Raw genomic sequence first — 24,700 nt, 5'->3', positions numbered from 1 at the left:
CATTTCCTTAATTTTGGTAGGTGCTCACCAATCCAAGAATGAAGCTACCTTTGTCTTATCCATAGTTATGCCTTCTGGGGACAGAACGTAACCCAAATATTCTACTATGGAGGTGTGGAAGGTACAGTTTTTAATTTAGAAAACAGATTTTTTTCAGAGAGAAGTTTTAGAACAGCCCAACTTGAGTTACATGGTCACTCAGATTCTGGGAGTAAATGAGGATGTCGTCTGTGTACACAATGCCACATATGTGCAATGCATTTGTTCGGACCTCATATATAAATATCTGGAACGCTGCTGGGTCTTTACAGAGTCCGAATGATATTGCTATGTTTTGAACAAGGCTGAACTTAGAATATAAGGTCGTCTTCCATTCATCGCCTTCTTTAACTTTGATGAGTTGGTAAGACCCTCACAGGTCCAATTTGGTGTAAATGGTTAAATTCCACTCCATATCAAATAGAACCAGGGTCAAGGGTAAAGGTTAGCGATTTTTCACCTTGAGTTTGCTAAGCACCCTGTAACAAATACATGCACAATTCAGCATTCTTTCTACGGGACAACGAACAAAGGGAAGAATGCAGGTTCAGGAAGAATGGTGGATGAAACCAATGTCTAGTAATTCTTCTAAATAGCTCTTTAGATGATAAGTTTCTGAATCGGGCAGGGCGTAAGTTCTATCACACAGTGGAACAGCCCCAGGAATTAGATTGATTCTATAGTCAAACTCCCTATGGGCAGGCAAATGAGTGGCCTTATTTTGTCAAAGACGTCCTGAAAATCTTAATATTCGATGGGTAGGTCCAGGACAATTCCCTGGTCAATAATTGCACAGGTCAAAGGAGATTTTAGGTCTTGAGCGATTTTATTGGATATGGATCAACTATGCCTCAACCACAAGCTCACCAAAGTAGAGCCCAAGCAATATGAGGATTTGGTGTGCAATCAAGGCACCACCAAGATTGTCCAAAAGGTGGGAGTGTCTATGAGATCAAATGTCAGGGTGTTAGTGTGGCTATTTTCACAAACCAAAGACAAAGGTATAGTTTGTGATTGGATTGTATATGATGAGAGCTCTGAGTCTTCAACTGCTCACACAGGTTCAAGTTTGTCTTTTTTTATTCAAGGGATTTTAGGGAAGTTGCAAGAATAACATACAAGAAAGTGCCAGAAGTTCGTGAATCTGGTAACATGAACAAGACCTTTTGGTATTGAGGTCAAATGATTACTGTGACCAGGATGGTTAGCTGACATGGGATATTTCCCATGGTGCTAGCCAAATATTGAGAGGTCTTTAGCCAAAATGCTGCCGATCTTTCTTGTTTTCCGTAATCTGTTGATTGACAACTGCTACTGCACACAGTTTTAGGATCTATTAAGCAGTCCCGGGCACAGTGCTCATCCTTATTGCAATAGAGGTATAGATTTAACTTTTGTCTTTGCTCTTTTTCCCTCACTTGATAAGGGACATCAAACACCTCCTATCTGCATAAGCTCTAAGTTATTTAGTCGGTGATCTAATTTGACCACATGGTCTATAAACTCGGAGTAATTTTTTTGGGGGGCAACAATATCAGCATAGGACTACTTTAAATTGTCACACAGCCCCCTATAGAAGAGAGAAGTCCTTTTTTAGACTGCCCACTGGATCTCAGCAACCAGATTTTAGTCAGCAGGCGCCCAGGTCCAGCTCTCTACCTACCTCTGTTGGTCCTCGGACAGCTCCAGCATCTGTGCTCTTCCAGGTCGCCTCTCCTCTGCTGCATTCTTCTTTCTCTTCCTGCTTCTGCACCACTCTCTTCTCAAGCCTCTTCCTGCTCTCTTACCCACCTGTTTTAATGCTCCTGCTTTCTTTCTCACCCTCTTGGCTGCTGCTCCCACCCATTTTCCACCCATTTTTCTTACTCTACACTTCAGTCTTTTCCCTATTGCTTCATTCTCCTACAGAAAACATCTCTTAATCTGATTGCTAAGGGTCTTCTGTCAGAACGTTGCTTGTCTCAGACTGATGCTGTATACCTGTTATTGATTCACAAGAGAGAGAGAGACCTTAGTTTACCCAAAATGTTCAAGTTACTGTACATAAACTCTCCCTACAAACAAATAATCATTCCGTACAAATATCTGTGTACTTATGGTCAATAAACTGTAACCACTACTGGGGTTTCTGGTCCTTACTTCAGAACCGTCTCTGAGTTCCGTTCTCAACACTGAGCAGGAGAGGATAAACTTGTTAGTTACTTACATTTGATTAAAATGGCTCTAAAACGTTAGTTCCATGTTTTCTATTCTTAGAAATTCTCAATGTTAGTTGAACGCGAAGAAAAGAAGAAACATCAGCAAGTGCACTAATCTTAGTCTTGGTTTAATTTTTAGTTAGCTCCATACTGAATCTTAAAAACATGTTAATGCTGCTCTTTATCCTTATTCTCTCTCAGGAAGAACTCACCACGTGGGAGGACACCCACATCCAGGTAAGGAGCTTGTGGGGACTCCAGGTGTAGTATCAGTCTTCACGGCTGGAAGTCTTCAGGAGAGAATGCAGATTTTCAAGCAAGGACGGGAAGATAGAACCACTCTCCTCAAAAAGAATGAAAACATTCAGGGCATCATGGTTTGGGCGCAGGATTTTTACCGTGGTCACGCAAGATAGTCACTGCTACTGCATGATACCCAAATTCTCTAGAGATTGTTGGTGTCGCTGATTTTTTCACAGGGAGAGTGGGCTAAGACAATCAGTAGGCAAGAAGGTACCCGGGGAATAAATATGATCCTAATGGGGGCTTGGACCAACAGGAACAAAAGACAAAACACCCCGGAGGATAGTGTATGGTAGCATAAAGGGTCTTTGAAATAAAAGGCCCCAGCAAATAATCTATTATAAAACAAAGGGTCCTTTGAAGGAATGGCCCAAGGGATGGCAATATGAGCAACAGAACAAAATTCCAGGTCACAAATCACAAAAGAGGGATTGAGATAACATAGATCCTTGACTGCCACTCCAAAAAAGAGTGTGCAGACCATTGGCAGCGGGTTCCCATAAACGATCGTCTGGCCCATACCTTTCCAATTCACCAAATACAATTAACGACCCTTAGCTCTCTTGTCATACATCATGTGATGGACTTCAAACTTTATGTGATAATCTACTTATATCAGAGGGGAGGGGCCCTCAATACAATTTTGAGCCCAATAGGGTAGAACCACAGGAGCATGAAACAGTGAATTAATTGCCAAATCATCAGACAACTGGAATTTCATTGCCACTGGGTTGATGACTCTGAGGATAGACACATGATCCGCTACTTGGGCTGGAGCTTGCAGAGTCCTTACATTTCAATGTTCTTAGTGGAGAGCCATACAAAATCTCCTTTGTAATTAGGCTGATGTTTTTTATGTTTCTTGGCTTGCACCTCCATGTGTTCCTTTGAATCTCGTACCCATTGTTTAATGTGTATTTGGACTTCAGATAAAAAATCATGATTGTCCTGGATAAATGAAACATTGCTCAGGGCTTCTTGGTGGATCTGCAGGTAGAGCTTCCAGAAGCTTTCTTATTACATAGTGAAATAGGGAACTACCAGTGGCACTTGGCTGAGAGTTATTGTATGCAAATTTTACGAAAGGGAGTATCTGTTTCCATTCTGAGGAAGTAGTAGGTAAAAACATTAAATAATCTGTTCCAATTACTTTTTGACTTGCTCTGCCTGCTAGTTGGTTTGCGGGTGATAGGCAACCAGAGTTGAGCATCAATGTCCAACGAGGTGCACAACCTCTGCCAGAAATTAGAGATGAATTGTGCCCTCCTATAAAAAAATATAACAGAAGGGAGACCATGAAGCTGTATGACATGCTGAAGCAAAAGAGAGGACACATCCTTTGACATGAGGAGTTTCTTTCGAGATACAAAGTGTTGCATGTTAGAAAACAGGTCTACAGTTACCCAGACCGTAGTATGTTTGTTGGAATTGGGAAGGACTGTGATAAAATCCACGCTTCTGTTATGCCGTACGTATGGGGAGGCTTGGAGAAGATATAAGAGTCCTAGTGGCACTGAGATGGGGGAGTCTTATTTTGGATGCGTATTGGACAAGAATGAACATAGTTGTGTATGTCCTTAGGCCGGCTGTGCCACCAGAACCATCTTTTACAATTTGCTACTGTTTTCTAAATACCTGGATTTCCAGTTAGAGGGCTATCAAGACACCAAATTAAAGCTTCCTGCACTAACTCTGGGGAAGTTGGAAATACATTTCTTTGATGGTAAAAGAGGACGTGCTGTATTCTATTCCCATAATCAGTCAACTATTCTCCTCTGTAAATCTGAAGGGTCTCCTGCCATACTCTTTTGAGAAAGGCTTCTTTTTGACAAACTCCTAGAACACATTCTGGGAAGATGATGCTCTGTGGATGCACAAAGTCCATTTCTTCGGTGGTATAACCCCGTCTGTGACAGGGTATCTGCTTTTGCGTCTTGAGCCCCTGGGTGGAATGTATGATGTTACATTGCATACATTCACAAAGCGGTATTATACATCACGTTGGTTACAATGACTTGCGCTAGAGGACGCTGGACTTAGTAATAGTATGATTTACTATTCCAACTCCAGTCTAGGTACAGTACGGAAGGTGTGGAAAAGTAAATCATACTATTCCTTAGGTTAGAGCGCCATCCAGCGCAAGTCGTTGTAATGACTTGTGGTGTAATGACCGCGATGTAAAGGCATTGCGATGCAATGCCAGCGTTTTAATGGATGTGTCCCCCTAGGTGAATAGTTATTATAAAACCAAATTCACTACAAACCATTAGCCACTAAATTGTCCTCTGGGTTAAAGCCTTGATAGAATTAAAAAATTGCAAATTCTTGTGGTCTTTAAATGTCATGACAGTATGAGCAGCTCCTAATAAGTAATGTTGCAATTCTTGAAAACCCAACTTGATGATGAGAGACTCTCTCTTAGCAATCATGTATTTTTGTTCTGTCAGTAACAGCCTTTTAAATAGGTTAGCTAAGGGATGCATTTGTCCTGTGTAACTATCTACCTGCAGAAGAACCTCACCCCCACCACTACTTGATAGGCAGCTGTTGTGACAAAAAAACTCTGCATAGGATCAAGGGTGCCTAAGCACAGGGACTGATCTGACTTGTTATTAAGCAAGGCGAAAGCTTGATCTGATTCCTTGGATAAGTAGGGAGGTACTTTCTTCTTCACAAGCATGTTACTGGATCTAATAATTTCTGAAAAATGGCTAAAAAATTGCCTATAAAAATCTGCGAACCCCATGAAGCTCTATATTTCCTTAATTTTGGTAGGTGCTCACCAATCCAAGAATGCAGCTACCTTTTACTTATCCATATTTATGCCTTCTGGGGAGAGAATATAACCCAAATATTCTACAATGAAGGTGTGGAAGGTACAGTTTTTAATTTAAAAAACAGATTGTTTTCACAGAGAAGTTTTAGAACAGCCCAACGTGAGTTACATGGTCACTCAGATTCTGGGAGTAAATGAGGATGTTGTCTGTGTACACAATACCACATATGTGCAATACGTTTGTTCGGACCTCATATATAAATATCTGGAACGCTGCTGGGTCTTTACAGAGTCCGAATGATATTGCTATGTATTGAACAAGGCTGAACTTAGAATAAAAGGTTGTCTTCAATTCATCGCCTTCTTTAACTTTGATGAGTTGGTAAGCCCATCATAGGTCCAATTTGGTGTAAATGGTTAAATTCCACTCCATATCAAATAGAACCAGGGTCAAGAGTAAAGGGTAGCGATTTTTCACCTTGACTTTACTAACCACCCTGTAACAAATACATGCACAATTCAGCATTCTTTTTATAGGACAACAAACAAAGGGAAGAATGCAGGTTTAGGAAGAATGGTGGATGAAACCAATGTCTAGTAATTCTTCTAGATAGCTCTTCAGAATATAAGTGTCTGAATCGGGCAGGGCGTAAGTTCTATCACACAGTGGAACAAACCCAGGAATTAGACTGATTCTATAGTCAAACTCCCTATGGGCAGGCAAATGAGTGGCCTTATTTTGTCAAAGACGTCCTGAAAATCTTAATATTCGATGGGTAGGTCCAGGACAGTTCCCTGGTCAATAATTGCACACGTCAAAGGAGATTTTAGGTCTTGAGCGGTTTTATTGCATATGGATCAACAATGCCGCAACCACAAGCTCACAAAAGTAGAGCCCAAGCAATATGAGGATTAGGTGAGCAATCAAGGCACCACCAAACTTGTCCCAAATGTGGGAGTGTCTCTGAGATCAAATGTCAGGGTCTTAGTGTGGCTATTTTCACAAACCAAAGACAAAGGTATAGTTTGTGATTGAATTGTATATGATGAGAGCTCTGAGCCATCAACTGCTCACACTGGTTCAAATTTGTCTTTTTTTATTCAATGGATTTTAGGGAAGTTGCAAGAATAAGATACAAGACATTGCCAGAAGCTCCTGAATCTAGTAACATGAACAAGACCTTTTGGTATTGAGGTCAAATGATTAATGTGACCAGGATGGTTAGCTGACATGGGATATTTCCCATGGTGCTAGCCAAATATTGAGAGGTCTTTAGCCAAAATGCTGCCGATCTTTCTTGTTTTACATAATCTGTTGATTGACAACTGCTACTGCACACAGTTTTAGGCTCTGTTAAGCTGTCCCGGGCACAGTGCTCAGCCTTATTGCAATAGAGGTATAGATTTAACTTTTGTCTTTGCTCTTTTTCCCTCACTTGATAAGGGACGTCAAACTCCTCCTATCTGCATAAGCTCTAAGGTATTTAGTCGGTGATCTAATTTGACCACATGGTCTATAAACTCGGAGTAATTGTTGGGGGGGGCAACAATATCAGCATAAGACTACTTTAAATTGTCACACAGCCCCCTATAGAAGAGAGAAGTCCTTTTTTAGACTGCCCACTGGATCTCAGCAGCCAGTTTTTAGTCAGCAGGCGCCCAGGTCTAGCTCTCTACCTACCTCTGTTGGCCCTCGGACAGCTCCAGCATCTGTGTTCTTCCAGGTCCCCTCTCCTCTGCTGCATTCTTCTTTCTCTTCCTGCTTCTGCACCACTCTCTTCTCAAGCCTCTTCCTGCTCTCTTACCCACCTTTTTTATTGCTCCTGCTTTCTTTCTCACCCTCTTTGCTGCTGCTCCCACCCATTTTCCACCCATTTTTCTTACTCTACACTTCAGTCTTTTCCCTATTGCTTCATTCTCCTACAGAAAACATCTCTTAATCTGATTGCTAAGGGTCTTCTGTCAGAACGTTGCTTGTCTCAGACTGGTGCTGTATACCTGTTATTGATTCACAAGAGATAGAGAGACCTTAGTTTACCCAAAGTGTTCAAGTTACTGTACATAAACTCTCCCTACAAACAAATAATCATTCCGTACACATATCTGTGTACTTATGGTCAATAAACTGTAACCACTACTGGGGTTTCTGGTCCTTACTTCAGAACCGTCACTGAGTCCCGTTCTCAACACTGAGCAGGAGAGGATAAACTTGTCAGTTACCTACATTCGATTAAAATGGCTCTAAAACGTTAGTTCCATGTTTTCTATTCTTAGAAATTCTCAATGTTAGTTGAACGCGAAGAAAAGAAGAAACATCAGCAAGTGCACTAATCTTAGTCTTGGTTTAATTTTTAGTTAGCTCCATACTGAATCTTAAAAACATGTTAATGCTGCTCTTTATCCTTTTTCTCTCTCAGGAAGAACTCACCACGTGGGAGGACACCCACATCCAGGTAAGGAGCTTGTGGGGACTCCAGGTGGAGTATCAGTCTTCTAGGCTGGAGGTCTTCAGGAGAGAATGCAGATTTTCAAGCAAGGACGGGAAGATAGAACCACTCTCCTCAAAAAGAATGAAAACATTCAGGGCATCATGGTTTGGGCGCAGGATTTTTACCGTGGTCACGCAAGATAGTCACTGCTACTGCATGATACCCAAATTCTCTAGAGATTGTTGGTGTTGCTGATTTTTCCCAGGGAGAGTGGGATAAGACAATCAGTAGGCAAGAAGGTACCCGGGAAATGAATATGACCTTAATGGGGGCTTGGACCAACAGGAACAAAAGGCAAAATACCCCGGAAGATAGTGTATGGTAGCATAAAGGGTCTTTGAAATAAAAGGCCCCAGCAAATGATCTATTATAAAACAAAGGGTCCTTTGAAGGAATGTCCCAAGGGATGACAATATGAGCAACAGAACAAAATTCCAGGTCACAAATCACAAAAGAGGGATTGAGATAACATAGGTCCTTGACTGCCACTCCAAAAAAGAGTGTGCAGACCATTGGCAGCGGGTTCCCATGAACGATCGTCTGGCCCATACCTTTCCAATTCCCCAAATACAATTAACGACCCTTAGCTCTCTTGTCATACATCATGTGATGGACCTCAAACTTTATGTGATAATCTACTTATATCAGAGGAGAGGGGCCCTCAATACAATTTTGAGCCCGATAGGGTAGAGCCAAAGGAGCATGAAACTGTGAATTCATTGCCAAATCATCAGACAACTGGAATTTCATTGCCACTGGGTTGATGACTCTGAGGATAGACAAATGATCCGCTACTTGGGCTGGAGCTTGCAGAGTCCTTCCATTTTAATGTTCTTAGTGGAGAGCCATACAAAATCTCCTTTGTAATTAGGCTGATGTTTTTTATGTTTCTTGGCTTGCACCTCCATGTGTTCCTTTGACTCTGGTACCCATTGTTTAATGTGTATTTGGACTTCAGATAAAAAGTCATGATTGTCCTGGATAAATGAAACATTGCTCAGGGCTTCTTGGTGGATCTACAGGTAGAGCTTCCAGAAGCTTTCTTGTTACATAGTGAAATAGGGAACTACCAGTGGCCCTTGGCTGAGAGTTATTGTATGCAAATTTTACGAAAGGGAGTATCTGTTTCCATTCTGAGGAAGTAGTAGGTAAAAACATTAAATAATCTGTTCCAATTACTTTTTGACTTGCTCTGCCTGCTAGTTGGTTTGCGGGTGATAGGCAACCAGAGTTTAGCATCAATGTCCAACGAGGTGCACAACCTCTGCCAGAAATTAGAGATGAATTGTGCCCTCCTATAAAAAAATATAACAGAAGGGAGACCATGAAGCTGTATGACATGCTGAAGCAAAAGAGAGGACACATCCTTTGACATGAGGAGTTTCTTTCGAGATACAAAGTGTGCCATGTTAGAAAACAGGTCTACAGTTACCTAGACCGTAGTATGTTTGTTGGAATTGGGAAGGACTGTGATAAAATCCACGCTTCTGTTATGCCGTACGTATGGGGAGGCTTGGAGAAGATATAAGAGTCCTAGTGGCACTGAGATGGGGGAGTCTTATTTTGGATGCGTATTGGACAAGAATGAACATAGTTGTGTATGTCCTTAGGCCGGCTGTGCCACCAGAACCATCTTTTACAATTTGCTACTGTTTTCTAAATACCTGGATTTCCAGTTAGAGGGGTATCAAGACACCAAATTAAAGCTTCCTGCACTAACTCTGGGGAAGGTGGAAATACATTTCTTTTGATGGTAAAAGAGGACATCCTGTATTCTATTCCCATAATCAGTCAACTATTCTCCTCTGTAAATCTGAAGGGCCTCCTGCCTTACTCTTTTGAGAAAGGCTTCTTTTTGACAAACTCCTAGAACACTTTCTGGGAAGATGATGCTCTGTGGATGCACGAAGTCCATGTCTTCGGTGGTATAACCCCGTCTCTGACAGGGTATCTGCTTTTGCTTCTTGAACCCCTGGGTGGAATGTATGACGTTACATTGCATACATTCACAAAGCGGTATTATACATCACGTTGGTTACAATGACTTGCGCTGGAGGGCGCTGGACTTAGGAATAGTATGATTTACTATTCCAACTCCAGTCTAGGTACAGTAGGGAAGGTGTGAAATAGTAAATCATACTATTCCTTAGGTTAGAGCGCCATCCAGCGCAAGTCGTTGTAATGACTTGCGGTGTAATGACCGCAATGTAACGGCATTGCGATGCAATGCCAGCGTTGTAATGGATGTGTGCCCCTAGGGGAATTGTTATTATAAAACCAAATTCACTACAAATCATTAGCCACTAAATTTTCCTCTGGGTTAAAGCCTTGAGAGATTTTTTAAATTGCAAATTCTTGTGGTCTTTAAATGTCATGACAGTATGAGCAGATCCTAATAAGTAATGTTGCAATTCTTGAAAACCCAACTTGATGATGAGAGACTCTCTCTTAGCAATCATGTATTTTTGTTGTGCCAGTAACAGCCTTTTAAATAAGTTAGCTAAGGGATGCATTTGTCCTGTGTAACATCTACCTGCAGAAGAACCTCACCCCCACCACTACTTGATAGGCAGCTGTTGTTACAAAAACACTCTGCATAGGATCAAGGGTGCCTAAGCACAGGGACTGATCTGACTTGGTATTAAGCAAGGCGAAGGCTTGCTCTGATTCCTTGGATAAGTAGGGAGGTACTTTCTTCTTCACAAGCGTGTTAATGGATCTAATAATTTCTGAAAAATGGGTAAAAAATCCCCTATAAAAATCTGCGAACCCCATGAAGCTCTGTATTTCCTTAATTTTGGTAGGTGCTCACCAATCTAAGAATGCAGCTACCTTTTACTTATCCATATTTATGCTTTCTGGGGAGAGAATATAACCCAAATATTCTACAATGGGTGTGGAAGGTACAGTTTTTAATTTAGAAAACAGATTGTTTTCACAGAAAAGTTTTAGATCAGCCCAACGTGAGTTATATGGTCACTCAGATTCTGGGAGTAAATGAGGATGTTGTCTGTGTACACAATGCCACATATGTGCAATACGTTTGTTCGGACCTCATATACAGCCGCGGTCGGTAGTAGGAGTAACTGCAGGGCGGTGACTTGGGGAGGGGGGTAGTAAACTATGGATTACGGAGTTTTACAGGTAAGTTAACTTATAAATTAATAAAACGAATTTCGTTCCGTGCACTGCATCCCCAAATGCGATGCAGTGCACGCAACGAAATTTGTTTTATTAATTTATATGTTAATTTACCTGTAAACCTCCGTAATCCATGGTTTACTACCCCCCACCCTGCCCCTCCCCCTCCCCACGTCACCGCCCTGCAGTTACTCCTACTACCGACCGCGGCTGCTCATATATAAATATCTGGAACGCTGCTGGGTCTTTACAGAGTCCGAATGATATTGCTATGTATTGAACAAGGCTGAACTTAGAATAAAAGGTTGTCTTCAATTCATCGCCTTCTTTAACTTTGATGATTTGTTAAGCCCATCACAGGTCCAATTTGGTGTAAATGGTTAAATTCCACTCCATATCAAAAAGAACCAGGGTCAAGAGTAAAGGGTAGCGATTTTTCACCTTGACTTTGCTAACCACCCTGTAACAAATACATGCACAATTCAGCATTCTTTTTACGGGACAACAAACAAAGGGAAGAATGCAGGTTTAGGAAGAATGGTGGATGAAACCAATGTCTAGTAATTCTTCTAGATAGCTCTTTAGATAATAAGTTTCTAAATCGGGCAGGGCGTAAGTTCTATCACACAGTGGAACAACCCCAGGAATTAGATTGATTCTATAGTCAAACTCCCAATGGGCAGGCAAATTTGTGACCTTATTTTGTCAAAGACGTCCTGAAAATCTTAATATTCGATGGGTAGGTCCAGGACAGTTCCCTTGTCAATAATTGCACAGGTCAAAGGAGAGTTTAGGTCTCGAGCGGTTTTATTGCATATGGATCAACAATGCCGCAACCACAAGCTCACAAAAGTAGAGCCCAAGCAATATCAGGATTAGGTGTGCAATCAAGGCACCACCAAAATTGTCCCAAATGTGGGAGTGTCTATGAGATCAAATGTCACGGTCTTAGTGTGGCTATTTTCACAAACCAAAGACAAAGGTATAGTTTGTGATTGAATTGTATATGATGAGAGCTCTGAGCCATCAACTGCTCACACAGGCTCAAGTTTGTCTTTTTTTATTCAAGGGATTTTAGGGAAGTTGCAAGAATAAGATACGAGAAATTGACAGAAGCTCCTGAATCTAGTAACATGAACAAAACCTTTTGGTATTGAGGTCAAATGATTACTGTGACCAGGATGGTTAGCTGACATGGGATATTTCCGATGGTGCTAGCCAAATATTGAGAGGTCTTTAGCCAAAATGCTGCCGATCTTTCTTGTTTTCGTAATCTGTTGATTGACAACTGCTACTGCACACAGTTTTAGGCTCTGTTAAGCAGTCCTGGGCACAGTGCTCAGCCTTATTGCAATAAAGGTATAGATTTAACTTTTGTCTTTGCTCTTTTTCCCTCACTTGATAAGGGACACCAAACACCTCCTATCTGCATAAGCTCTAAGGTATTTAGTCGGTGATCTAATTTGACCACCTGGTCTATAAACTCGGAGTAATGTTTTTGGGGGGCAACAATATCAGCATAGGACTACTTTAAATTGTCCCACAGCCCGCTATAGAAGAGAGAAGTCCTTGTTTACTCCGCCCACTGGATCTCAGCAACCAGTTTTTAGGGGGAACTACCTTTACAATGCAACTTTTACAACGCACTACCATTACAACGAAACTGTTACAACGCGAGTGCATTGACAACGCAGGACATTACAACGCAAGTCTTTACATCGACTTGCACTAGATGGCATGCTAACATTTAAAATAGTGTAGTTTACTATCCCAACACCTTCCCTACTGTTACGTGGACTGGAGTTGGAATAGTAAATTACACTTTTTTAATGTTAGCACGCCATCTAGTGCAAGTCGATGTAAAGACTTGCGTTGTAATGTCCTGCGTTGTCAATGCACTCGCGTTGTAAAACTTTCATTGTAACAGCATGCGTTGTAACAGCATGCGTTGTAACGTCATACATCCAGTTTTTAGTCAGCAGGCGCCCAGGTCCAGTTCTCTACCTACCTCTGTTGGCCCTCGGACAGTTCCAGCATCTGTGTTCTTCCAGGTCCCCTCTCCTCTGTGCATTCTTCTTTCTCTTCCTGCTTCTGCACCACTATCTTCTCAAGCCTCTTCCTGCTCTCTTACCCACCTTTTTTAATGCTCCTGCTGTCTTGCTCACCCTCTTTGCTGCTGCTCCCACCCATTTGCCACCCATTTTTCTTACTCTACACTTCAGTCTTTTCCCTATTGCTTCATTCTCCTACAGAGAACATCTCCTAATCTGATTGCTAAGGGTCTTCTGTCAGAACGTTGCTTGTCTCAGACTGGTGCTGTATACCTGTTATTGATTCACAAGAGATAGAGAGACCTTAGTTTACCCAAAGTGTTCAAGTTACTGTACATAAACTCTCCTTTCACACAAATAATCATTCCGTACAAATATCTGTGTACTATTGGTCTATAAACTGTAGCCACTACTGGGGTTTCTGGTCCTTACTTCAGAATCGTCACTGAGTCCCTTTCTCAACACTGAGCAGGAGAGGATAAACTTGTTAGTTACTTACATTTGATTAAAATGCTCTAAAAAGTTAGTCCCTTGTTTTCTATTCTTAGTAATTCCCAATGTGAGTTGAACGCGAAGAAAAGAAGAAACATCAGCTAGTGCACTAATCTTAGTCTTGGTTTAATTTTCAGTTAGCTCCATACTGAATCTTAAAAACATGTTAATGCTGCTCTTTATCCTTTTTCTCTCTCAGGAGGACCTCACCATGTGGGAGGACACCCACGTCCAGGTAAGGAGCTTGTGGGGACTCCAGGTGGAGTATCAGTCTTCTAGGCTGGAGGTCTTCAGGAGAGAATGAGGATTTTCAAGCAAGGACTCTCCTCAAAAAGAATGAAGACATTCAGGGCATCATGGTTTGTGTGCAGGATTTTTACTGTGCTCAAGCAAGATGGCCACTGCTACAGCATGATACCCAAATTCTCTAGAGATTGTTGGTGTAACTGATTTTTCCCAGGGAGAGTGGGCTAAAACAATCGGTAGGGAAAAAGGTACCTGGGGAATGAATATGGCCTTAATGGGGGCTTGGACTAACAGGGACAAAAGACAAAAGGCCCCGTAGGATAGTGTATGGTAGCATAAAGGATCTTTGAAATAAAAGGCCCCAGCGAATGATCTATTATAAAAAAAAAAAAGGGTCCTTTGAAGGAATGGCCCAAGGGATGGCAATATGAGCAACACAACGAAATTCCAGGTCACAAATCACAAAAGAGGGATTGAGATAACATAGATCCTTGACTGCCACTCCACAAAAGAGTGTGCAGACATTGGCAGCGGGTTCCCATGAACGATTGTCTGGCTCATACCGTTCCAATCCACCAAATAAAATTACTGACCCTTGGCTCTCTTGTCATACATCATGTGATGGACCTCAAACTTTCTGTGATCATCTACTTATATCAGAGGAGAGGGGCCCTCAATACAATTCTGAGCTTGATATGGTAGAACCAAAGGAGCATGAGACAGTGAATGCATTGCCAAATCATCAGACAACTGGAATTTAATTGCCACTGGGTTGATGACTCTGAGGATAGACAAATGATCCGATACTCGGACTGGAGCTCTGGGGAAGGTGGAAATACATTTCTTTTGATGGTAAAAGAGGACATCCTGTATTCTATTCCCATAATCAGTCAACTATTCTCCTCTGTAAATCTGAAGGGCCTCCTGCCTTACTCTTTTGAGAAAGGCTTCTTTTTGGCAAACTCCTAGAACACGTTCTGGGAAGATGATGCTCTGTGGATGCAGGAAGTCCATTTCTTCGGTGGTATAACCCCGTCTCTGACAGGGTATCTGCTTTAGTTTCTTGAGCCCCTGGGTTGAATGTATGACGTTACATTGCATACATTCACAAAGCGGTATTTTACATCACGTTCGTTACAACGACTTGCTTGGAGGGCGCTGGACTTAGCAATAGTATGATTTACTATTCCAACTCCAGTCTAGGTACAGTAGGGAAGGTGTGGAATAGTAAATCATACTATTCCTTAGGTTAGAGCGCCATCCAGCGCAAGTTGTTGTAACGACTTGCGTTGTAATGACCGCGATGTAAAGGCATAGCAATGCAATGCCAGCATTGTAATCGATGTCTCCCCCCTGGGTGATATGTTATTATAAAACCAAATTCACTACAAACCATAAGCCACCAAATTGTCCTCTGGGTTAAAGCCTTGAGAGATTTAAAAAATTACGAATTCTTGTGGTCTTTAAATGTCATGACAGTATGAGCAGCTCCTAATAAGTAATGTTGCAATTCTTGAAAATCCAACTTGATGATGAGAGACTCTCTCTTAGCTATCAGGTATTTTTGTTCTGCCAGTAACAGCTTTTTAAATATGTTACCTAAGGGATGCATGTGTCTTGTGTAACTATCTACCTGCAGAAGAACCTCACCCCCACCACTACTTGATAGACATCTGTTGTGACAAAACAACACTGCATAGGATCAGGGTGCCTAAGCACACGGACTAATCTGACTTGTTATTAAGCAGGGCGAAGGCTTGATCTGATTCCCTGGATGAGTAGGGAGGTCCTTTCTTCTTCACAAGTGTGTTAATGGATCTAATAATTTCTGAAAAATTGATAAAAAATCGCCTATGAAAATCTGCGAACCCCATGAAGCTCTGTATTTCCTTAATTTTGGTAGGTGCTCACCAATCCAAGAATGAAGCTACCTTTGTCTTATCCATAGTTATGCCTTCTGGGGAGAGAACGTAACCCAAATATTCTACTATGGAGGTGTGGAAGGTACAGTTTTTAATTTAAAAAACAGATTGTTTTCACCAAGAAGTTTTAGAACAGCCCAACTTGAGTTACATGGTCACTCAGATTCTGGGAGTAAATGAGGATGTCGTCTGTGTACACAATGCCACATATGTGCAATGCATTTGTTCGGACCTCATATATAAATATCTGGAACGCTGCTGGGTCTTTACAGAGTCCGAATGATATTGCTATGTTTTGAACAAGGCTGAACTTAGAATAAAAGGTCGTCTTCCATTCATCGCCTTCTTTAACTTTGATGAGTTGGTAAGACCCTTATTGGTCCGATTTGGTGTAAATAGTTATATTTCACTCCATATCAAATAGAACCAGGGTCAAGGGTAAAGTTAGCGATTTTTCACCTTGACTTTGCTAAGCACCCTGTAATAAATACATGCACAATTCAGCATTCTTTCTACGGGACAACGAACAAAGGGAAGAATGCAGGTTTAGGAAGAATGGTGGATGAAACCAATGTCTCGTAATTCTTCTAAATAGCTCTTTAGATGATAAGTTTCTGAATCGGGCAGGGCGTAAGTTCTATCACACACTGGAACAGCCCCAGGAATTAGATTGATTCTATAGTCAAACTCCCTATGGGCAGGCAAATGAGTGGCCTTATTTTGTCAAAGACGTCCTGAAAATCTTAATATTTGATGGGTAGGTCCAGGACAGTTCCCTGGTCAATAATTGCACAGGTCAAAGGAGATTTTAGGTCTTGAGCGGTTTTATTGCATATGGATCAACAATGCCGCAACCACAAGCTCACCAAAGTGGAGCCCAAGCAATATGAGGATTTGGTGTGCAATCAAGGCACCACCAAGATTGTCCAAAAGGTGGGAGTGTCTATGAGATCAAATGTCAGGGTCTTACTGGGGCTATTTTCACACACCAAAGACAAAGGTATAGTTTGTGATTGGATTGCATATGATGAGAGCTCTGAGCCTTCAACTGCTCACACAGGTTCAAGTTTGTCTTTTTTTAATCAAGGTATTTTAGGGAATTTGCACGAATAAGATACAGTAATTTACCAGAAGCTCCTGAATCTGGTAACATGAACAAGACCTTTTGGTATTGAGGTCAAATGATTACTGTGACCAGGATGGTTAGCTGACATGGGATATTTCCCATGGTGCTAGCCAAATATTGAGAGGTCTTTAGCCAAAATGCTGCCGATCTTTCTTGTTTTCCGTAATCTGTTGATTGACAACTGCTACTGCACACAGTTTTAGGCTCTGTTAAGCAGTTCGGGCACAGTGCTCAGCCTTATTGCAATAGAGGTATAGATTTAACTTTTGTCTTTGCTCTTTTTCCGTCACTTGAAAAGGGACATCAAACACCTCCTATCTGCATAAGCTCTAAGGTATTTAGTCGGTGATCTAATTTGACCACATGGTCTATAAACTCGGAGTAATTTTTTGGGGGGGCTTAAATATCAGCATAGGACTACTTTAAATTGTCCCACAGCCCCCTATAGAAGAGAGAAGTCCTTTTTTAGACTGCCCACTGGATCTCAGCAACCAGTTTTTAGTCAGCAGGCGCCCAGGTCCAGCTCTCTACCTACCTCTGTTGGCCCTCAGACAGCTCCAGCATCTGTGTTCTTCCAGGTCCCCTCTCCTCTGCTGCATTCTTCTTTCTCTTCCTGCTTCTGCACCACTCTTTTCTCAAGCCTCTTCCTGCTCTCTTACCCACCTTTTTTAATGCTCCTGCTGTCTTTCTCACCCTCTTTGCTGCTGCTCCCACCCATTTGCCACCCATTTTTCTTACTCTACACTTCAGTCTTTTCCCTATTGCTTCATTCTCCTACAGAAAACATCCCTTAATCTGATTGCTACGGGTCTTCTGTCAGAACATTGCTTGTCTCAGACTGATGCTGTATACCTGTTATTGATTCACAAGAGAGAGAGAGACCTTAGTGTACCCAAAGTGTTCAAGTTACTGTACATAAACTCTCCCTACAAACAAATAATCATTCCGTACAAATATCTGTGTACTTATGGTCTATAAACTGCAACCACTACTGGGGTTTCTGGTCCTTACTTCAGAACCGTCACTGAGTCCCGTTCTCAACACTGAGCAGGAGAGGATAAACTTGTTAGTTACTTACATTTGATTAAAATGGCTCTAAAACGTTAGTTCCATGTTTTCTATTCTTAGAAATTCTCAATGTTAGTTGAAAGCGAAGAAAAGAAGAAACATCAGCAAGTGCACTAATCTTAGTCTTGGTTTAATTTTTAGTTAGCTCCATACTGAATTTTAAAAACAGTTTAATGCTGCTCTTTCTCCTTTTTCTCTCTCAGGAAGAACTCACCACGTGGGAGGACACCCACATCAAGGTAAGGAGCTAGTGGGGACTCCAGGTGGAGTATCAGTCTTCTATGTTGGAGGTCTTCAGGAGAGAATGCAGATTTTCAAGCAAGGACGGGAAGAGAGAACCACTCTCCTCAAAAAGAATGAAGACATTCAGGGCATCATGGTTTGGGCGCAGGATTTTTACCGTGCTCAAGCAAGATGGCCACTGCTACTGCATGATACCCAATATCTCTAGAGATTGTTGGTGTCACTGATTTTTCCCAGGGAGAGTTGGCTAAGACAATCAGTAGGCATAAAGGTACCCGGGGAATGAATATGGCCTTAATGGGGGCTTGGACTAACAGGGACAAAAGACAAAAGGCCCCGTAGGATAGTGTATGGTAGCATAAAGGGTCTTTGAAATAAAAGGCCCCAGCGAATTATCTATATAAAAAAAGGGTCCTTTGAAGGAATGGCCCAAGGGATGGCAATATGAGCAACACAACGAAATTTCAGGTCACAAATCACAAAAGAGGGATTGAGATAACATAGATCCTTGACTGCCACTCCCAAAAAGAGTGTGCAGACCATTGGCAGCGGGTTTCCATCAACGATCGTCTGGCTCATACCTTTCCAATCCACCAAATAAAATTAACGACCCTTGGCTCTCTTGTCATACATCATGTGATGGACCTCAACTTTATGTGATCATCTACTTATATCAGAGGAGAGGGGCCCTCAATACAATTTTGAGCCTGATAGGGTGGAACCAAAGGAGCATGAAACAGTGAATGCATTGCCAAATCATCAGACAACTGGAATTTCATTGCCACTGGGTTGATGCCTCTGAGGATAGACAAATGATCCGATACTCGGACTGGAGCTCTGGGGAAGGTGGAAATACATTTCTTTTGATGGTAAAAGAGGACATCCTGTATTCTATTCCCATAATCAGTCAACTATTCTCCTCTGTAAATCTGCAGGGCCTCCTGCCTTACTCTTTTGGAAAAGGCTTCTTTTTGGCAAACTCCTTGAACACGTTCTATGAAGATGATGCTCTGTGGATGCACGAAGTCCATTTCTTCGGTGGTATAACCCCGTCTGTAACAGGGTATCTGCTTTAGTTTCTTGAGACCCTGGGTGGAATGTATGACGTTACATTGCATACATTCACAACGACTTGCGCTGGAGGGCGCTGGACTTAGGAATAGTATGAATTACTATTCCAACTCCAGTCTAGGTACAGTAGGGAAGGTGTGGAATAGTAAACCATACTATTCCTAAGGTTAGAGCGCCATCCAGCGCAAGTTGTTGTAACGACTTGCATTTTAATGACCGCGATGTAAAGGCATAGCGATGCAATGCCAGCGTTGTAATGGATTTCTCCCCCCTGGATGATATGTTATTATAAAACCAAATTCACTACAAACGATTAGCCACCAAATTATCCTCGGGGTTAAAGCCTTGAGAGATTTAAAACATTGCAAATTCTTGTGGTCTTTAAGATCCTTGACTACCCCCTCCAAAAAAGAGCGAGCTGATGGGCGGACTTGGTGGGATAGCAGGCATGAAAGCATCAGAAAACGCGGAGTGTGCAGACATTTGCAGCGGGTTCCCATGAATGATCGTCTGGCCTGTACCCTTTCCATCCACCAAGTAAAATTGGCACGCTTGACTTGCTTGTCATAGAAGATGAGAGGGACCTCAGACTTTCTGTGATTATCTACTGATATCGGAGGAGAGGGGCCCTCAAGACAAGTTTGAGCCAAATAGGGTAGAACCAAAGGAGCATGAAACACTGGATGCATTGCCAAATCCTCAGACAAGTGGAGATTCATTGCCACTCGGTTGATGACTCTGATAAAGGATCCCGATACCTGGGCTGTAGCTTGCAGAAGCCTTCCATTTTAATGTTCTTGGTGAAGAGCCATACCAGATCTCCTTTGTAATCAGGCTGCTGTTTTTGATGTTTCTTGGCTTGCACCTCCATGTGTTCCTTTGACTCTTGTAACAGTTGTTTAATGTGTTTTTGGACTTGAGATAATAGATCAGGATTGTTCTGGATAGATAGAATATTTCTCAGGGCTTCTTGGTGGATCTGCAGGTAGAGCTTGCAGAACCTTTCCTGTTACACAGTTTAATAGGGAAGTACAAGTGGCACAAGGCTGAGATTTATTGCATGCATATTTTACTAAAGGGAGTATCTGTTCCCATTTTAAGGAATTAGTGGCTAACAAACATCAAATAATGTGTTCCAATTATTATCGAACTTGCTCTGCCTGCCGATTGGTTTGCGGGTGATAGGCAACCAAGAGTCGAGCATCAATGTCCAACGAGGTGCACAAGCTCTGCCTGAATTTAGAGATGAATTGTGCCTTCCTATCAGAAATTGTAACAGAAGGAAGACCATGAAGCTGCATGACATGCTAAAGCGAGGACACATCCTTTGACATGAGGAGTTTCTTTAGAGGTGCAAAGTGTGCCATGTTATAAAACAGGTCTACAGTTACTCAGACAGTAGTGTGTTTGTTGGAATTGGGAAGGACTGTGATAAAATCCACTCTTCTGTTATGTTATGTTATGTTATGTTAAACGCTTTTATAAAGCGCACAGCTGCCCCAACAAAGGGGCGTCCCGGCGCTAACCACAAGAATCCAGAGGAGGGAAGAGGAGATTAAGCCACAGGGAAGAGGGCAGTCTTGATAGCTTATGGATAGGTTATGCCATAGGTATGGGGTGCTTGTAGAATATATAAGAGTCCTACTGATACTGAGTGGGGAGTCTTAGTTTGGATGCGTGTTGGACAAAAACGAACATAGTTGTGTATGATCTTATGCAGGCTGGGCCAACAGAACCATCTTTTGCAATTAGCTATGGTTTTCTAATAGCCTGACACCAAACCTAAGCTTCCTGCACTAGCTCTAGAAAAGGTGGAAAACCATTATCATTAATGGTAAAAGAGGCCATCACGTATTCTATTGCCATTATCAGTCAGCTACTCTCCCATGTCAATCTTAAGTGCCTCCTGCTTTACTCTTTTGAGAAAGGTTTTTTTTTGGGCAAACTCCTACAACAGTTTTTGGTGAGATGATTTTCTGAGGAGGCATGAAGTCGGTTTCTTGGGTGGTTTATCCCACCGTGACAAGGTATCTGCTTTTGTTTCCTGAGCCCCTGCGTGATATGTTATCATAAAATCAAATTCACTAAAAACCATTAGCTACAAAATTTTCCTCTGGGTTAAAGCCATGAGAGATTTAAAAGATTTGTGAATGTCATGACAGTATGAGCAGCTCCTACTAAGTAATGTTGCAATTCTTGAAAACCTAACTTGATGATGAGCAACTCTCTCTTAGCAATCATGTATTTTTGGTCTGTGAGTAAAAGCTTTTTATATAGGTTAGCTAAGGGGTGCATGTGTCCTGTATTACTATCTTGCTGCCAAAGAACCTCACTACCACCTCTACTTTAGAGAGCTTTCTGTTTTGCCAAAAAAACTCTGCATAGGATCAGGGTGTCTAAGCACCGGGGTTGATGTGAACTTGTCATTAATCAAGGCAAAGGCTTGATCCGCTTCCTCGGATCAGTGGGGAGGTACTTTCTTCTTCAAAAGCCTGGTAATGGGTGTAATAATTTCAGAAAAATGGGTAATGAATCACCTATAAATATCTATGAAACTCAAGAAGCTCTGTATTTCCTTAGGTTTGGTAGGTGCACACCAATCCAAGATTGCAGCTATCTTTTCCTTATTTGTAGTTATAGTTTCCGGGGAGAGAAAATAACCCAAAAATTCTACTATGGAGGTGTGGATGGTACAGTTTTCAAATTTAACTAACAGATTGTTTTCACATATACAATGTAGAATGGCTCAATGTGACTCACATGGTCAGTCAGATTTGGGGAGTAAATGAGAATGTCATCTATTTACACAATGACACATATTGGTTTTTTTTTAATTTTGACGGTTTTGTATAGCGCAAACAAGACCCTTGCGGGTATCAGAGCGCTTTACATAGAAAATATAGGTAATGACATATACATATAAATACAATGAATTATGTGAATACAGTACTGGTAACTATTAGAGATTAGCACATATCTACAGGAGTGTATAGGACAAGTTCAAGTGAATTTGGACATGAGAATTGATTTCACTTCTTTTTTTAAAAATGCAGCGGATGGATTAAGTCTTGTTTCTGGTGGTAAGGCATTCCATATCCTGGGGGCCATTCCTGAGAATGTACGATTGTATGTTTTCTTCTTGGAGAATTGTTGTGGTTTGAGTAGAAGGTTATTAGAACTCCTGGTAGATCTGTTACCACCTGACAGTACTAGTTTCTCCGCTAGGTACCTCGGGGTTTTGTGATGTAATGCCTTATGTGTCTTGCAGGCAATTTTTAACTGGATTCTGGCCTCAAAAGGTAGCTCGTTGAGGGCATGAAGGTGAGGGTAAATGTGGCAGTTTCTTTTGGTGCCTGTGTCGAGTCTGGTGGCTGTATTGATTGAGGCTCTGAGCGGAGCAGTCGTTGATTTGGGAAGACCACAGAGAGCGACACTTCCATAGTCAACTCTGGGAATTGCTAGAGTTTTAACTGCCTGTTTGAATTAATTTGCCGGTATGAAGGGTTTCAATTTTCTCAGTGTGTTTATCTGAAAATGTGCTCCTTTTGTTGCAGCGCTGATGTGCTTCTGCATGTTTAGCTTATTATCCAGGGTTATTCCTAGTGATTTAGCGGAATCAATGATGAAAGGTTGACCGTCGAGTGCAGTTAGGTGCTTCATCCACATATGTGCAATAAGTCTCATAGGAGCTCATGAAGAAAGAACTGGAATGCCTCTGGGGCCTTACAGGGTCCGAACGGCATTACTAGGTATTCAAAGAAGCTGAACTAAGTTCAATAGGCCGTCTTATATTCATCGCCTTAAATAACTCTGATGAGCTGGAAAGCCCCTTAAAGGTCCAACTTGGTGTAAATGGTTAAATTCCAGAACTGATCAAATAGAATCAGGATCTAGGGTAAAGGGTAGTGATTTTTCACCGTGACTTGTTAAGGATTTTTGGAACAAATAGTCCTGGGTGACGCCAATACGAGTGACAAAACAGGACATCCCAGGACAAAAATCACACAAGAGGGAGTGAGAGAACCCAAATTCATGACAGTCCCCTCCCTTTAAAGATAGACCTACCAGATAGAGTTTGGTGAAATAGGGGGGAACCCTGGGCTTAAATTCCACTCTACTTGAAAAGTTTGTGGATTTTTGGCAACTCTTCATTCCGCGTAGAACGCGGAGTTACTGAAAAACTCTGCGCTCCGTAACGGAGCAGATTTTTTTTGTGTTCACGCATTCAAAATGCGTTTTTGTGCGCGGGATAGCACCTTACCTGGATGCCTGCCTTCACCGACGACACGGTCCGGCGAGAGTGTGCGATCGCGAACATATCATCGGACTTCCGGTGGAAGTTTCGTGAAGATCACGATGCCCAACACGCAGAATTTGCAATCTGGAGAAGAATATCTCTCGAGCAGCATAAAACCTTCTAGAAAATGATGATTTGAATTTAAAAAACTCCTCAGATCCTCACAAAGATAAATGTCAGCAAACATAAGATGCAGGCATGATGTCAAGATTTCTGCATGTGTTTAAAAACCTCACACTTCCTAAAAAGAGATGACAGACTCATAAAGACAGTACAGAAGGAAAATAGAAGAGGCTTAAATAGGAACTGCCACTGTGTTCACTAAAATATAACCATGTGGCACTGTGGCAGATAGTGTCCAAATAGATGATAGAATGAACACCTTTATTATATTTAATTTTTTCAAAGTTATTCTATGTTTTGCTCCTGCGTGCAGCCTGGGCTCGCGCCCTGCCCCAATGTCATGCATATGTAAGTTCATAAGATTTGGAGCACAGTTATGCCCTTGTCCCAGTTGCACAGTATAATTCCATAAAGATTCAAAGAGACTTCATTTTCATTCTGTAATCCATGTGTGACAATGCTATTCCATTTTGTCCATTGACTTTTCATTGGTTTCACCAATCTCATGTAAGGCTTCATGATTTCTCTTTTCTTCTAATGCAAAAGATGTGCCTTCCAGGCCTTTCTCTAAAGCACGCAGTAATTCATTTTCCTCCATGGCAGTCTTAATCATATCAACCCAATGCATTTCAGGCTACCTTAGCCCTTCTTCAGGGGTAACTACAAAATTAGAGAAAACCAGGTTGTGTGTCCGGCTCTAAGAGGTCCCTTCAACACAAATTATTTTGTTTGTTTATATACTTTATGGTGAATTATTTGCTCTTGCATATGGAACACTCTCAGCATATATTGACATTTCAGCTAAAAATGTAAATACATTTCTATTACTGTATGTTTGTCTCTTTTCTGATAACATTACATTGTCAGGTGTTATTTTTAGACAGTTTGCCTTTCTTAGCAGCTCTAAGTGATAATGTTATGACTTAGTTGCACTTTATAAGCTTTGTACAACTGTGAAAAAACATGAGCTAACATATTCAAATCTCTTATTTCTGTTTACAGTGAAACACCATCCTCATAACTAAATAGGACGATTCTTGTATCACTCATTCTAGCATGGTAAGAATGGGGTAACACAATAGAACCTGAAAGAGGTATAAGTAAGAGGTATAAGT

At 41.6% G+C, this 24,700-nt stretch overlaps 1 protein-coding gene across 9 annotated transcripts in view; it reads left to right on the top strand.

The window, feature by feature from the left end:
• Positions 1–24,700, top strand: part of LOC146801731 (uncharacterized) — a 55,576-nt gene that overhangs the window by 12,590 nt on the left and 18,286 nt on the right. For 5 of the 9 annotated variants that reach the window (XM_085621202.1, XM_085621200.1, XM_085621207.1 and 2 more), the window contains 5 exons: positions 2,439–2,474; positions 7,734–7,769; positions 13,689–13,724; positions 18,055–18,090; positions 24,588–24,644. In XM_085621202.1, coding sequence (XP_085477328.1) covers positions 2,439–2,474; positions 7,734–7,769; positions 13,689–13,724; positions 18,055–18,090; positions 24,588–24,610 — 167 coding nt within the window. In that variant the 3' untranslated portion in view covers positions 24,611–24,644. The remainder of the gene's footprint in view (positions 1–2,438; positions 2,475–7,733; positions 7,770–13,688; positions 13,725–18,054; positions 18,091–24,587; positions 24,645–24,700) is intronic. The other 4 variants (XM_085621205.1, XM_085621203.1, XM_085621206.1 and 1 more) reach the window with 2 other exon arrangements.

The sequence above is a fragment of the Triturus cristatus genome, chromosome 8 (assembly GCF_964204655.1).
Source record: "Triturus cristatus chromosome 8, aTriCri1.1, whole genome shotgun sequence".
NCBI lineage: Eukaryota > Metazoa > Chordata > Amphibia > Caudata > Salamandridae > Triturus > Triturus cristatus.
The sequence above is the reverse complement of the archived record's forward strand: the minus strand, read 5'-3'. Positions and strand labels throughout refer to the sequence as shown.